The 14,054-nt window shown below is 38.5% G+C and overlaps 1 protein-coding gene across 3 annotated transcripts in view; it reads left to right on the top strand.

The window, feature by feature from the left end:
• Window positions 1-13,592, top strand: part of VIRMA (vir like m6A methyltransferase associated) — a 64,817-nt gene extending 51,225 nt beyond the window's left edge. For all 3 annotated transcript variants that reach the window (XM_024251247.3, XM_009243959.4, XM_054518676.2), the window contains 8 exons: window positions 2,588-2,720; window positions 5,604-5,756; window positions 6,196-6,356; window positions 7,142-7,238; window positions 9,266-9,432; window positions 10,206-10,537; window positions 12,033-12,176; window positions 13,254-13,592. In XM_024251247.3, the coding sequence (XP_024107015.3) occupies window positions 2,588-2,720; window positions 5,604-5,756; window positions 6,196-6,356; window positions 7,142-7,238; window positions 9,266-9,432; window positions 10,206-10,537; window positions 12,033-12,176; window positions 13,254-13,408 (1,342 nt within the window). In that variant the 3' untranslated portion in view covers window positions 13,409-13,592. The remainder of the gene's footprint in view (window positions 1-2,587; window positions 2,721-5,603; window positions 5,757-6,195; window positions 6,357-7,141; window positions 7,239-9,265; window positions 9,433-10,205; window positions 10,538-12,032; window positions 12,177-13,253) is intronic.
• Window positions 13,593-14,054: the final 462 nt, after the last annotated feature.

The following is a 14,054-nucleotide window of genomic DNA, read 5'->3' as shown; positions in this document are numbered from 1 at the left end:
AAAATATTATAATCCTAAACATATATGCACCTAACACTGGAGCTTTGAAATTTATAAAACAATTAATAATAGACCTAAGAAATAAGATAGCAACACAATAATAGTGGGGGACCTCAGTACTCCACTGAAAGCATTAGAGAGGTCATCAAGATAGAGAGTCAACAAAGAAACAATAGATTTGAACTATACCTTGGAACAAATGGACTTAACAGATAGATACAGAACATTCCATCAGCAACCACAGAATATACATTCTACTGAATAGTGCATGAAAATTTCATGCACTGCCTCAACCTTCCAAGTACTACTACAGGCACAAGCCACCATGCCTGGCTAATTTTTGTATTTTTTGTAGATCCGGGGTTTCAACTGGTGCCCAGGCTGGTCTCGAACTCCTGGGCTCAAGTGATCCACCTATCCCTGCCTTCCAAAGTGCTGGGATTATAGGCGTGAGCCACCACACCTGGCCCATACTAATACTTTGATCCAGTACCAGAAGCGAATTCTAGCCTTTTCCCTTTCTTGATTATTTTATTCTCTAACAGTGAGAAATTCAGCTCTCATTATCTATATTTGCTTATTTGTTTAGCCCTAGTTTACAAACGAAGTAGCAGTCTCAAACTCATTACTAAACCATACTCCAAATTGAGCAATGGGAGTACAGTGTTTGTATACGGTTCTTTTTGTCTTTAGCCTTAGTGTATCCAGTCAAAAAACTGTTTTTCAAAGTTATTTATGTCAGCTTCTTTCTTCCCTGTCTCCTTCAGTTTGGTTATATGGTTCATTTGTAATACAGTTAGATTCATTGGTCATAGTCTGCATTCTTATTTTTTCCCTCATATCCTTATTGTTTTTTTTTTTTGTTTTTGTTTTGAGATGGAGTCTCGCACTGTCCCCTGGGCTGGAGTGCAATGGTGCGATCTTGGCTCACTGCAACCTGCGCCTCCCGGGTTCAAGTGATTCTCCTGCCTCAGCCTCACGAGTAGCTGGGATTACAGGTGCCTGCCACCACGCCCGGCTAATTTTTTGTATATATTTTGTTTTTTTAGTGGAGACAGGGTTTCACTATGTTGGCCAGGCTGGTCTTGAACTCCTGACCTTGTTATCTGCCTGCCTCGGCCTCCCAAAGTGCTGGGATTAAAGGCATGAGCCACTGCGCCCAACCCCTTGTTGATTTTTTTAAAAATTATATCTAGTCAAATGTATGTTTTATGGTGTACAGTTCTATGTATTTTGACAGATGCTTAGAGTCATGTAGTTTGTTCTTATCGGTGACTAATTTTCTAGCAATCTGAGTTGTTTTCAAATTTTGGCGGTTATGAATAAAGCTTTGCACACAGGTTTTTGTGTGAATCTCAGTTTTCTTTTCTCTTGGGTAGACACTTAGGAGTGGGGTTACTGGGTTGTATGATAGGTGTATGTTTAACCTTAAAAGAAACTACCGAACTGTTTTCCAAAGTAGAGATACCATTTTTCATTCCCACTAGCAGTGTATTAGAGCTCCAGTTGCTCCTCATCCTCCCCAGAACTCGGTATTGCAAGTTTTAAAATGTTAGGCATTCTAATAGGGCCCCAGTTTTTGATAAACCACGGAAGTATGACTCACTTAAAGATTGTGTGTAGTGGTTAGTAATTGGTATAGTCCAATTTTGAACCCATGCTTTTTCCATTAACGTTTTTATTTTTGAATTTAATCTATTTCTCTTTGTTGTTGCCCAGGCTTAGTGCAGTGGTATAATCTCGGCTCACTGCAACCTCCATCTCCTGGGTTCAAGTGATTCTCCTGCCTCAGCCTCCCCAGTAGCTGGGATTACAGGCGTGCACCACCAAGTCTGGCTAATTTTTTGTATTTTTCGTAGAGACGGGATTTTACTGTGTTAGCCAGGATGGTCTTGATCTCCTGACCTCATGATCTGCCCGCCTCGACCTCCCAAAGTGCTGGGATTACAGGTGTGAGCCACCGCGCCCAGCCAAAAGGTTTATAAATAGGGAACTGGCAAGTTTTCTGTGTTAAGTTTGTTTTTTTTTTTTTTTTTTGAGATGAAGCCTCGCTCTGTCCTTCAAGCTGGAGTGCAGTGGCGTGATTTCGGCTTGCTGCAACCTCTGCCTCCCAATCGTTTAAGTGATTCTTCTGCCTCACCTCCTCCCGAGTAGCTGGGATTGCAGGTGTGTGCTGCCACCCCCTGTTAATTTTTGTATTTTTTTTTTAGTAGAGACCGGGTTACGCTATGTTGGCCAGGCTGCTCTTAAACTCCTGACCTCAAGTGATCCACCCCCTTCGGCCTCCCAAAGCGCCGGGATTACAGGCGTGAGCCACCACACCCAGCCTCTTGTGTTAAATTTTATAAATGTATTATTTGGGGGAATTTTGTTTTTTTAAGATCTTGAAGCTTAGCTTTAAAAGGAGTTGGTAACTATTGATGGTTTTTTGTTATATTTATGTACAAAGACACACCAAAGTACTTCTTAGCATTTTTAAAAATGATGGAGTAAGTTTTATTCTGTCTGAACTGAGTTCATTTATCATACCAGTTTTATACGCTCATATTTTAAGATAATATCTTCTCTTTATTTTCTTTATTTACAGTTCTTTAAGGAAAAACAGTAGTGCTCTGCATAGTTTACTGAAACGAGTGGTCAGCACGTTTAGTAAGGACACAGGAGAGCTTGCATCTTCATTTTTAGAATTTATGAGACAAATTCTTAATTCTGACACAATTGTAAGTATGTGTGTGTTTGTGTATATATGTATGTATGTATTTGGTGTTTCTTAAATTTGAAATCTTTGGCCAAGTACGGTGATTCACACCTGTAATCTCAGCACTTTGGTGGGCTGAGGTGGGAGGATCTCTTGGGGCCAGGAGTTTGAGACCAGCCTGGGCAAAATAGTGAGACCCTGTCTCGAAAAAAAGAGAAATACTTTGCCGTAAGTTAAATCACTTTATATATCAAATATCCAACATAAAAAAGATCACTTTAGTTCATTTTATTTTATTTTATTTTATTTTAGATAGAGTGTCGCTCTGTCTTCCAGACTGGAGTGCAGTAGCACGATCTCGGCTCACTGCAACCTCCACATACTGGGTTCAAGTGATTCTCCTGCCTCAGCCTCCTGAGTAGCTGGGATTACAGGCACCTGCCACCATGCCCAGCTAATTTTTTGTACTTTTTTAGTAGAGATGGAATTTCACCATGTTGGCCAGGCTGGTCTTGAACTCCTGATCTTAGGTGATCTGCCCACCTCGGCCTCCCAAAGTGCTGGGATTACAGGCATGAGCTACCTCACCTGGCCAAGTTTCTTCATTTTAAAATAATTCTTAGATGAGTGTGGTGGCACGTGCCTCTAATCCCATCACTTTGGGAGGCTGTGGTAGGATCGCTTGAGCCCAGGAGTTTGAGATCAACCTGTACAACACAGCAAAACTCTGTTTCTAGAAACAACAAGAATTAGCCAGACGTGGTGTGCCCACCAGTAGTCCCATCTATTTGAGAGGCTAAGATTGGAGGATAGCTTGAGTCCAGGAGTTGGAGGCTGAACTTAGCTATGATTGTGTCACTGCAGTCTAGTCTGGGTGACAGAGCAAGACGCTGTCTCAAAAAAGAAAAAAAATTTATGACATTGAGTTACCTTGCTAGGGCAACTCAGAATAATGAAGTTTTGTTAGTCTCTTTGTTGTTTACTTATTTTTGTTACTTAATTTACTGATTGTTTTGGATGTTGTGATTTTGGGATAACTGTAAAGTTTATTATGGTTTAGTATTTTTGGTCTATCATACAAATATGAATTAAAGATTATTTTCCCCACTCTAAAATCTTATTGTTAAAATTTAATAAAGATTTCTCTCATTAGTATTTTCCAAAGTCATGGTATATTATGAACACAATTCCAGAAGCCATTAATATGCCTGCCCTACTTAGTTTGGTGGCATGTGCCTCTAGTCCCAGCTGCTCAGGAGGTGGAGTTGGGGAAATCTATGGGGAAACCTATGAGTTCAAGGTTGCAGTGAGCTATGATCATGCCAGTGTACTTCAGCTTGGATGAAAGAGTGAGACTCTCTCTCCCTCTCTGTTTTTTTCCTGAGACGAGGTCTCACTCTGATGCCCAGGCTGGAGTGCAGTGGTGTGATCATGGCTCACTGCAGCCTTGACTTCCTTAGGCTCAGGTGATCCTTCCACCTCAGCCTCCTGAGTAGCTGGGACTATAGATGTGCACCATCACACCCGGCTAATTTTTGTATTTTTAGTAGAGATGGGATTTTGCCATGTTGCCCAGGCTGGTCTTGAACTCTTGGGCTCAAGCAATCCACCTGCCTCAGCCTCCAAAAGTGCTGGGATTACAGGCATGAGCCACCATGCCTGGCCAACTCGTCTCTTAAAATAAGAAAAATAGGCCGGGCACGGTGGCTCACTCCTGTAATCCTAGCACTTTGGGAGGCCAAGGTGGGTGGATCACTCGAGGTCAGGAGTTCGAAACCAGCCTGGCCAACATGGTGAAACCTCGTCTCTACTAAAAATACAAAAAATTAGCTGGGCTTGGTGGTGGATGCCTGTATTCCAGTGCTTGAACCCGGGAGGCAGAGGTTGCAGTGAGCTGAGATTGTGCCATTGCACTCCAGCCTGGGCAACAAAGTGCGACTCCATCTCAAAAAAAGAAAAAGAAAAGAAAGAAAAACAGGTTAGGCAAGGTGGCTCACACTTGTAATCTCAGCATTTTGGGAGGTTGAGGTGGGAGGATTGCTTGACCCCAGGATTTGAGATCAGCCTAGGTAACATAGTGAGACCCCATCTATATGAAAAATTTTAAATTACCTGGGCATGGTGGCACGTGCTTGTAGTGAGTCCCAGGTACTTGGGAGGATGAGATGAAAGGATCACTTGAACCTGGGGAGGTCGAGGCTGCAGTGAGCTATGATTGTGCCACTGCACTGCAGCCTGGGTGACATAGCGAGGCCCTGTCTCAACAACAACAAAAAAACAAGGCTAAAGATATTATACAATGTTTAGGTAGGCATACGGCCCTCTACCATAAGTGTATGTGACAGTAAGGATGGTTGGTTTTCTTATCATGAAGCAAGATTTATTTTGCTAGAAGGGTTTTCTGGTATTGAAATGTTATCACTCCAGAATTCAATTTATGATGTAGCATACTTTTTAAAGCAGAAAATATTAACTTTTCTATGTGACAGAATATAGTCTTAAATATGATAGTTACTGTTTTCTTTAGTTGTTTGTGTTATCTTCAGAAAGATAATTTCAGGTTTCATCAGTTCTTTGTTATAGCAAGCATTTTATTAATTCTTGAGTATCAATCAGTGTGTCACATGTCCTACAACTGCCAGTGTATTTGTCATTCGGTATTTTGTTGAAAATTCTTGGTGCCAGTAAAATATATGTTTACCTATTTAAATAGTGAGTCTTTCTCAAAGAAAACATACTTCACCTTTGATCTAAATCCTTCTTAAAACTATCCATTTGTACTGATGTAAAAATCAAAACATTGAAGGAAAGATTGCAGCATATGGCTTAGATAATATGAATAAGTGTGGATGCATCTTTGTAAATTTCTCTGCTCTCAAATTTAACTTACGTGTGACATTTACAGGGATGCTGTGGAGATGATAATGGTCTCATGGAAGTAGAGGGAGCTCATCCATCACGGACGATGAGTATTAATGCTGCAGAGTTAAAACAGCTTCTACAAAGCAAAGAAGAAAGTCCAGAAAATTTGTTCCTGGAACTAGAGAAGCTTGTTTTGGTAAAAAAGAAAAACAAAAACAGAGCATTCTTAAGGCTTATTTTCCTCTTAGTTTGACTAGTACAAGTATTTCATAGTGACCTTTTTTAAAATAGTGAATCTTTAGCTGGGTGTTTGTACCATTTCAAATAACTCTTTGAATTAATAATTTGAAGTGAAGTCCTCCATCCTGTTATGAATTTTAAGGAGTACATGAAGACAGTACTTTTTGAATTGTCTGTTCCTTGGAAGCAGGGTACCCTCTGCTGCTATTGTTTAGAAATAAAATGACAAGTGTTTTGGTGTTTGTTTTATTTAAATATATTTAATGTTAATAATTTCTGACAGTGTTCCAAATTTCTTAGTAATAATACATATAGCCTTTTCTACTAAGGAGTCAGTAGGTTTACAGACGTAAGTTTTACCTGCACCTTCTTATTCTGCCTTTATTTGTATCTAGGAACATTCAAAAGATGATGACAATCTGGATTCTTTGTTGGACAATGTAGTTGGACTTAAGCAGATGCTGGAGTCATCAGGTGACCCTTTACCTCTCAGTGACCAGGATGTAGAACCAGTACTTTCAGCTCCAGAATCTCTTCAGAATCTGTTTAACAATAGGTAAAATACACAATGTTTTATGATTGAGTAGATGTTGGTTTTATAATGGCTGTAGTCTAGGGGGGACCAACAAACGTTTTTTTCTATAAAGGGCCAGATAGTAAGAATTCTAGGCTTTGCAGGCCATACAGCCTCTGTTGTGTATTCTTCTTTAGTTTTTTGTTGTTTTTCTTTTTTTTAATTTATACAAATCATGCTAGCTTGCAGGCTGTACAGAAACAAGCTAGCAGATAAAATCAGGACATTGTTTTATTTTACTGAAAGGTCAAAACTTGTTACAGCAGAATTAGTTTTCAAGTTATTTGTTTTTAAGGATACTTAATTTTTAATTGCTTTTGAGAGTTTCTTTTTTAGGTACTACTTTTAATAATACTTCAGAAAGTAATAATTTTAATTGTACCTTCCACAGATTTTACTTGAAGATAAGCTAAAAGACTGGGTGTGTTGGCTCACGACTATAGTCCCAGCACTTCGGAAGGCTGAGGCAGGAAGATAGCTTGAGCTCAGGAGTTTGAGACTAGCCTGGGCAACATAGGGAGACCCTATCTCTACAAAAATTTTTTTTTAAATTAGCTGGGTGTGGTGGTGCACACCTGTGGTCCCAGCTACTAGGGAGGCTAAGGTGGGAGGATCACTTGAGCCCAGGAGATCAAGGCTGCAGTGAGCTGTGATCGTGCCACTGCACTCCAGCTGGGTAACAGCAAGACTGTGTCTCAAAAAAAAAAAAAAAAATTGAAATTTGATTTTAGAATTCTGCTTTTCACCAGATACTTTTCTTGTTCCAGGACTGCCTATGTGCTTGCTGATGTCATGGATGATCAGTTGAAATCTATGTGGTTCACTCCATTTCAGGCTGAAGAGATTGATACAGATCTGGATTTGGTATAAATTATTACTAAATATTTAGAAAAATGTTATTGTTTTTTCTGTTTCTTTATATATTGTTAGCATTATAATAGTTTCCATATTTTATGGCTGTTAAAGTCTACTTGGAGGCAAGTCCTACATTATTTTTATGCCACTTGCCCACTTTATGGCATCCAGAAAGTTTTTTCTGCTGCTTTTTTTGCTGCTTTCTAGTTAGTGATCTGTATTTTGAGGTTGTGACTTTTTTGTTAAATTTTTTTTTTTTTGAGACAGAGTCTCACCTGTCACCCAGACTGGAGTGCAGTGGCGCGATCTCAGCTCACTGCAACCTCCACCTCTCGGGTTCAAGCGATTCTTCTGCCTCAGCCTCCTGAGTAGCTGGGATTACAGGCGTGCGCCACCACGCCTGGCTAATTTTTTTGTATTTTTAGTAGAGACTGGGTTTCACCATGTTGGTCAGGCTGGTCTCAAACTCCTGACCTTGTGATCTGCCCGCCTTGGCCTCCCAGAGTGCTGAGATTACAGGCGTGAGCCACCATGCCCAGCCAAAAAAAAAATTTTTTTAATATGCATAAAGTCTCACTCTGTTACCCAGGCTGGTCTCACTCCTAGCCTCAAACAATCCTCTCTCTTTGGCCTCCCAAAGCGATGGGATTACAGGCGTGAGCCACCACATTTGGCCAGAGAATGTGACTTTTTTAAGGGAAAAATCAAACTTTTGCATAAGTTCTATGAAGCACTTTGTTTTCTTACATTGACAGGGTATAGAATAGAGAAAAGTATCCCACAAAACAACGGTTTATTCTTGCATTTGGGTTTAAGGAGAGGAATGGTTGTGCTATGGTGTGGCTCTCAGTTTGGAAACTTGTGAAGAATGTATTTGTTATAATATAGTATGAATGGGAATTGACATTCTTAAACATAATGCTGAATAGGTAAGAGTATAATTAACTATTTAAAATTTATTGCAGTCTGTTTTATGCTTCTCAGAGATGTGGTAACGAGAATTATTTTAGCCACATCTTATTATACAGTACATTGTTCCTTTTCTTTATCAAAGAAACATACTGGTGTTCATCATGTACAATAAAACTAAGAGAATGATTTGCTTCACATTTGTATTTAGTGTGTTGAGGGCTGCTTTTCCTTTTTTAAAAAACCACATACAATTCAATTAAAAGTACATTAAAAATTAATTTATTTTTAGTGCAAGCTGTTCAGTGGTTCTTTAAAACTGTCCTCTCCAGTAGAATTTTATGCAATAATGCAAATATTTTGTAGTCTGCCCTGTCCAAAACAGTAGCCTCATGTGCTTGTTGTACAGTTGAAATGTGGATGACTAGGGAACTGAATTTTATTTTGATTTAATTTTGATTAATTTAGATAGGCACATGTGGTTAGTGGCTACCATGTTGGGCAGCACAGGTATAAAATATTTGTTAAAAGTTACTAATTTTATAACTTTAAGTTTAATCACAACTGTCTTGTGATGATAATTGTAACCCTCTGGATTAGAGAAATTTTAGGTATCTTACATTTGATAAATTTGAATAAAACCTAAGTAAACTGAATGTTGATTTCCCTGAAATTAAACTTAGATGGGAACCTCATTAAATGCATAGAGCTTTTGGGAATCTGTGGCACAGAATTTTTTTGCAATAGAAATGTTGACTATATAAGGCTGGCAGAGTATGTTATTTTCAGATTCTTTTTTTGGAAAAATTCAGGAGATATTACAGTGTTAATTTATATAGACAAATACTGAGTTTCCTGCTCAGGTATCAAAAGTGTCCTAGATTAATAGCCCTGCTTTGAAGAATGCCACACACAAAAAAAGTAGCATTACTAAGGTGTGTGTGTGTGTGTTTGTTTTTAAACTACCAATGCCATGTGCTTTTGGAAAGATGAGGGAAAGAGGTAGATCTATAATTTATTTCTTATGAAAGGCAAATATAATTTATAGGTAATAAGAATTTCTATAGTCAAATGTTATGCTAATAATTACATTTAATATGTGTTTTGTTTCATTATTATGACTGCAGGTAAAGGTTGACTTAATTGAACTCTCTGAAAAATGCTGTAGTGACTTTGATTTGCACTCAGAATTAGAGCGCTCATTTTTGTCAGAACCATCATCTCCAGGAAGAACCAAGACTACTAAAGGATTCAAACTTGGGAAGCACAAGCATGAGACCTTTATAACTTCAAGGTAAAATTTATTCCACTGAAGATCTCAAATGTCATCATATAAGCTTATGTATTTTAGTGTATTTTAAGATAGACACATGCGGCCGAGCGCGGTGGCTCACGCCTGTAATCCCAGCACTTTGGGAGGCCGAGGCGGCTGGTTCACGAGGTCAGGAGATCGAGACCATTCTGGCTAACATGTTGAAACCCCGTCTCTACTAAAAATACAAAAAAAAAAAATTAGCTGGTCGTGGTGGTGGGTGCCTGTAGTCCCAGCTACTCGGGAGGCTGAGGCAGGAGAATGGCATGAACCCGGGAGGCAGAGATTGCACTGAGCCGAGATCACGCCACTGCACTCCAGCCTGGGCGACAGAGCAAGACTCTGTCTCTCAAAAAAAAAAAAAAAAAAAAAAAAAAGTTAGACACATGCTATTAAACTAGAAAGGAAGTTAACATAGCATTGGAATCATGAACATTGTTTGTACTTTTTTATTTAAACATAATAATTTGGCCAGGATATACCCAATACATTTGTTACATTGTTTTCTACAAGATTTTGGAAGGTTTGAATAAGAAGTGAACTGGATTATTCTAAAACATTGTTATTCATAACAATGAAATGTGAGTACCTTTCTTAGCTAGTTTGTTGTATTATCCCAGAAGTGTGATAGATACTTGCAAAGTTAACAGAATTGGAGTACAAAAAAATTGAAATATAATTTTGGGTATTATAAAGATTATTTTTGCTAGAAATCTGAAAGAAAAATGTTTTATGGCATGTTTTTGTTTTAATAGTGGAAAATCTGAATACATTGAACCTGCCAAACGAGCTCATGTTGTGCCACCACCAAGAGGAAGGGGCAGGGGAGGATTTGGACAGGGTATACGACCTCATGATATTTTTCGTCAGAGAAAACAGAACACAAGTAGACCACCATCTATGCATGTGGATGACTTTGTTGCTGCCGAAAGTAAAGAAGTGGTTCCTCAAGATGGAATACCCCCACCAAAACGGCCACTCAAAGTATCACAGAAGATTTCTTCCCGTGGTGGCTTTTCAGGCAATAGAGGAGGACGGGGTGCTTTCCACAGTCAGAATAGGTTTTTCACACCACCTGCTTCAAAAGGTAACTAATTAGTATGTATTTTCTAACGGGTTAGAATATTGGAATGTTAAAATATTGAATGAAAGTGATTTAGATGGAAGAGATTCAGATAAACTGTTTTCCTGTTGCTGCAGTTGAGCCACCTCTGGACTAGTGGTACTGTTTGCAGAGTACTCTATTGGATAGAAGAAAGAAACTTTTTTTTCAATGAACCTTTCATGCATTGTACTTTTAATAATGAGTTTAGAAGTCTTGGCTAATTATTTCCCCCCACTTTTTTTTTTTTTGAGACGAGAGTCTTGCCCTGTTGCCCAGGCTGGGGTGCAGTGGTGTGATCTCAGCTCACTACAAACTCTGCCTCCTTGGTTCAAGTGATTCTCCTGCCTCAGCCTCCCAAGTATCTGGGACTACAGGCATGCACCACAATGCCCAACTAATTTTTGTATTTTCAGTAGAGACAGGTTTTCGCCTTGTTTGCCAGGCTAGTCTCAAACTCCTGACCTCAAGTGATCCACCCACCTTGGCTTCCCAAAGTGCTGGGATTACAGGCATGAGCCACTGTGCTCAGCCTTATTTTCCTTTTTACATTGAGAATTATACATTTTCTGAGTAATACCCTTACATTATTTTCACAATTATACTTAACAGTTTTCTTAAGATTGTTCTGTGCAGTTCACCATTGATCTGCCTAATCTGCTTGTTTTCTAATGTTATATTTAGTCTGTTTGAAATTGTTACAAGATTTTTTTTTTTTTTTTTGGAGACAGAGTTTTGCTCTTGTTGCCCAGGCTGGAGTGCAATGGCGCAATCTCGGCTCACTGCAGCCTCTGCTTCCTGGGTCCAAGCGATTCTCTTGCTTCAACCTCCCGAGTAACTGGGATTATAGGCATGCGCCACCACACCCGGCTAATTTTTATATTGTTAGTAGAGACGGGGTTTCACTATGTTGGCCAGACTGGTCTCGAACTCCTGACCTCAGGTGACCCACCCACCTCGGCCTCCCAAAGTGCAGGGATTACAGGCATGAGCCACTGCACCTGGCCTTACAAGATTTTAGAAACTAGGGATACTTATAGAAATTATACTTTAGTAGTGGATTGATAAACATGTTTTCATACCTGCTGAGTTAGGAGGGTGAGAGTGAAAGAGAATCTGTGTTTATATTAATAACAAACACTTAGGTGTGTCAGGAACTATTATAAGCACTTTACATATTATAACCTCACGTCAACCCCATGAGGCAAGTTCTCTTAGTACACCCAATTTGTGGAAGAGAAAATTGTCAGTCAGCTCACCAGGGCACGTAAATACAAGTGGTAGAACTAGTATTTGATCCCTGGCAGTTTGGCTCTATAGCCTCTGCTCTTAACCACTGTGATGCTGCCACTGTATAGTACAGTCAATTTACAGAATTTCAGTTTATTTTCCATTTTGAAGATTAAGAAAAATCTGTCATTTAAAAGAATCCAACTGAAGTTGTGAAAAAAGTGATTTTGATTGTGCTGTTTGTGTTTAGGAAACTACAGTCGTCGGGAAGGAACAAGAGGCTCTAGTTGGAGTGCTCAGAATACTCCTCGAGGAAATTACAATGAAAGTCGTGGAGGCCAGAGCAATTTTAACAGAGGCCCTCTTCCACCATTACGACCCCTTAGTTCTACAGGTATACATCCTTGCTACTTGATATTGCTGAGAGAAGGGAAGTAAATTCCTCCTTTTAAAATTGTTGATATCATATACAGAGGGGGCTAGGGGTGCTAAACTCCCCCATCCCCTTGCCCCACGCAGTCAAAAATCTAAGTATAACTTTGACTTCCCCAAAACTTAACTACTCATAGTATGCTGTTGACTAGAAGCCTTACAGATAACATAAACAGTTGATTGACACATATTTTATATGTTATATATATATTGTATAATGTATTACAATTAAATAAGCTGGAGAAAAGAAAATGTTATTAAGAAAATCATAAGGAAGAGAAAATACATTTACTATTAAGTGAAAGTGGATCTTCGTAAAGGTCATAGCATTCCATAGGCTGAGGAAGAGGAGGAGAGGTCTTTCTTAGGAGTAGCAGAGGTGGAAGAAAATCCTCATATAAGTGGACCCAGGCAGTTGAAACCCATGTTGTTTAAGGGTCAACTGTACTCTCATTCTGGGAGAGAATATTTTAGAGTATAGACTTAAAGTTCTAAAGTTTATATCCTTGAATGAATGCCCAATATACATCTTCTATAAAAATAATCAAATTTTTAGTTTCTGAACTGTTTGTATAATCTGAACAGTTTCATGGTGATGTGCTCTTATTTTTATGTTTCAGTAATGAAAGCCAATGCTTAAGGTATCTTTCTGACCACAAAGTATTTTAATAACAGAGATACCTTTATACAGCATATAGTTTTTTGCTTATAGTATTGTCTTAGGTGTGTAAGCACATAACCTTTTTTTTTTTTAAACATTTATCTAGTCCAGAATTTTACTTATCAGAAGTAGCTTTTGGTTTCAAATGCACATTTTAAAAAAATAATAGTTTATTTGGGATATAATTCTCATATACCATATAGTTTACCTGTTTAAAATGTATAATTCAAGAATCTTTGGCCCATTCACAGTGCTTGCATGTGAATTTTAAAAGAGAATAGAGTAATTCTTGGTTTGAGCTCAGTGTCGTAGATTAGTATTTATAATCTTGGAAAAGAAAGGACATTGGAACTAAAAACTATATTCTTTCTTTTACAGGTTACCGCCCAAGTCCTCGGGACCGTGCTTCTAGAGGTCGTGGGGGACTCGGACCTTCCTGGGCTAGTGCAAATAGCGGCAGTGGAGGCTCAAGAGGAAAGTTTGTTAGTGGAGGCAGTGGTAGAGGTCGTCATGTACGCTCCTTTACACGATAAAAATCCTTTTGGGAACATCTTAACTGTATATGAACATTTCATGAGGACAATAAAAATAAGACATTGAAGGACCAATTTAGACTTAGCAGTTATCTGGAGACATCTGAGAGAATATTTTTATCTGAAGAAAGCAGATTTTGTTTGATACTTAACGATTTCAATAAAAATCAAAACTTTGTATGTATGTTTGTATATATTTTCCCTTTTTTGTATGACTATTTATTTAGAAAATTTCTAGGTAGAAAAACTAAATGATGTTTTGTATTTTTCTTGCCTATAGCACAGATGTTCTCAAACTTTCTCAGCTCATGACACTATTTAGTGCCTCAGTACTTTTTTCACAGCATACCTGGTCCAAAAGAAATATCTAATACTTGTGTTTATTAAGCAGTTAGATCCAACAGCTTAATAAGAATGTACATCATCACCACTAGTAACTGTGGACACTGCATGTCTCAAACCTTGGAATCAGTATCATTTTCTTTTCCTCTCTGCTTCTTGCACAGTACTTTTTATCAAACTGCTGAAAACCCAGTTTTGTAAAGATATGTTGTTATAGAAAGGAATATAATGCTATTTAATGTTGAAAATGTAAACTACCTCAAAGTAGTAGTTTATGTGATGTCCAACAGGTGTTGCTATGTTT

Source organism: Pongo abelii, chromosome 7 (assembly GCF_028885655.2).
Source record: "Pongo abelii isolate AG06213 chromosome 7, NHGRI_mPonAbe1-v2.0_pri, whole genome shotgun sequence".
In the NCBI taxonomy this organism is placed as follows: domain Eukaryota; kingdom Metazoa; phylum Chordata; class Mammalia; order Primates; family Hominidae; genus Pongo; species Pongo abelii.
This window is presented reverse-complemented; position numbering and strand designations above follow the sequence as displayed.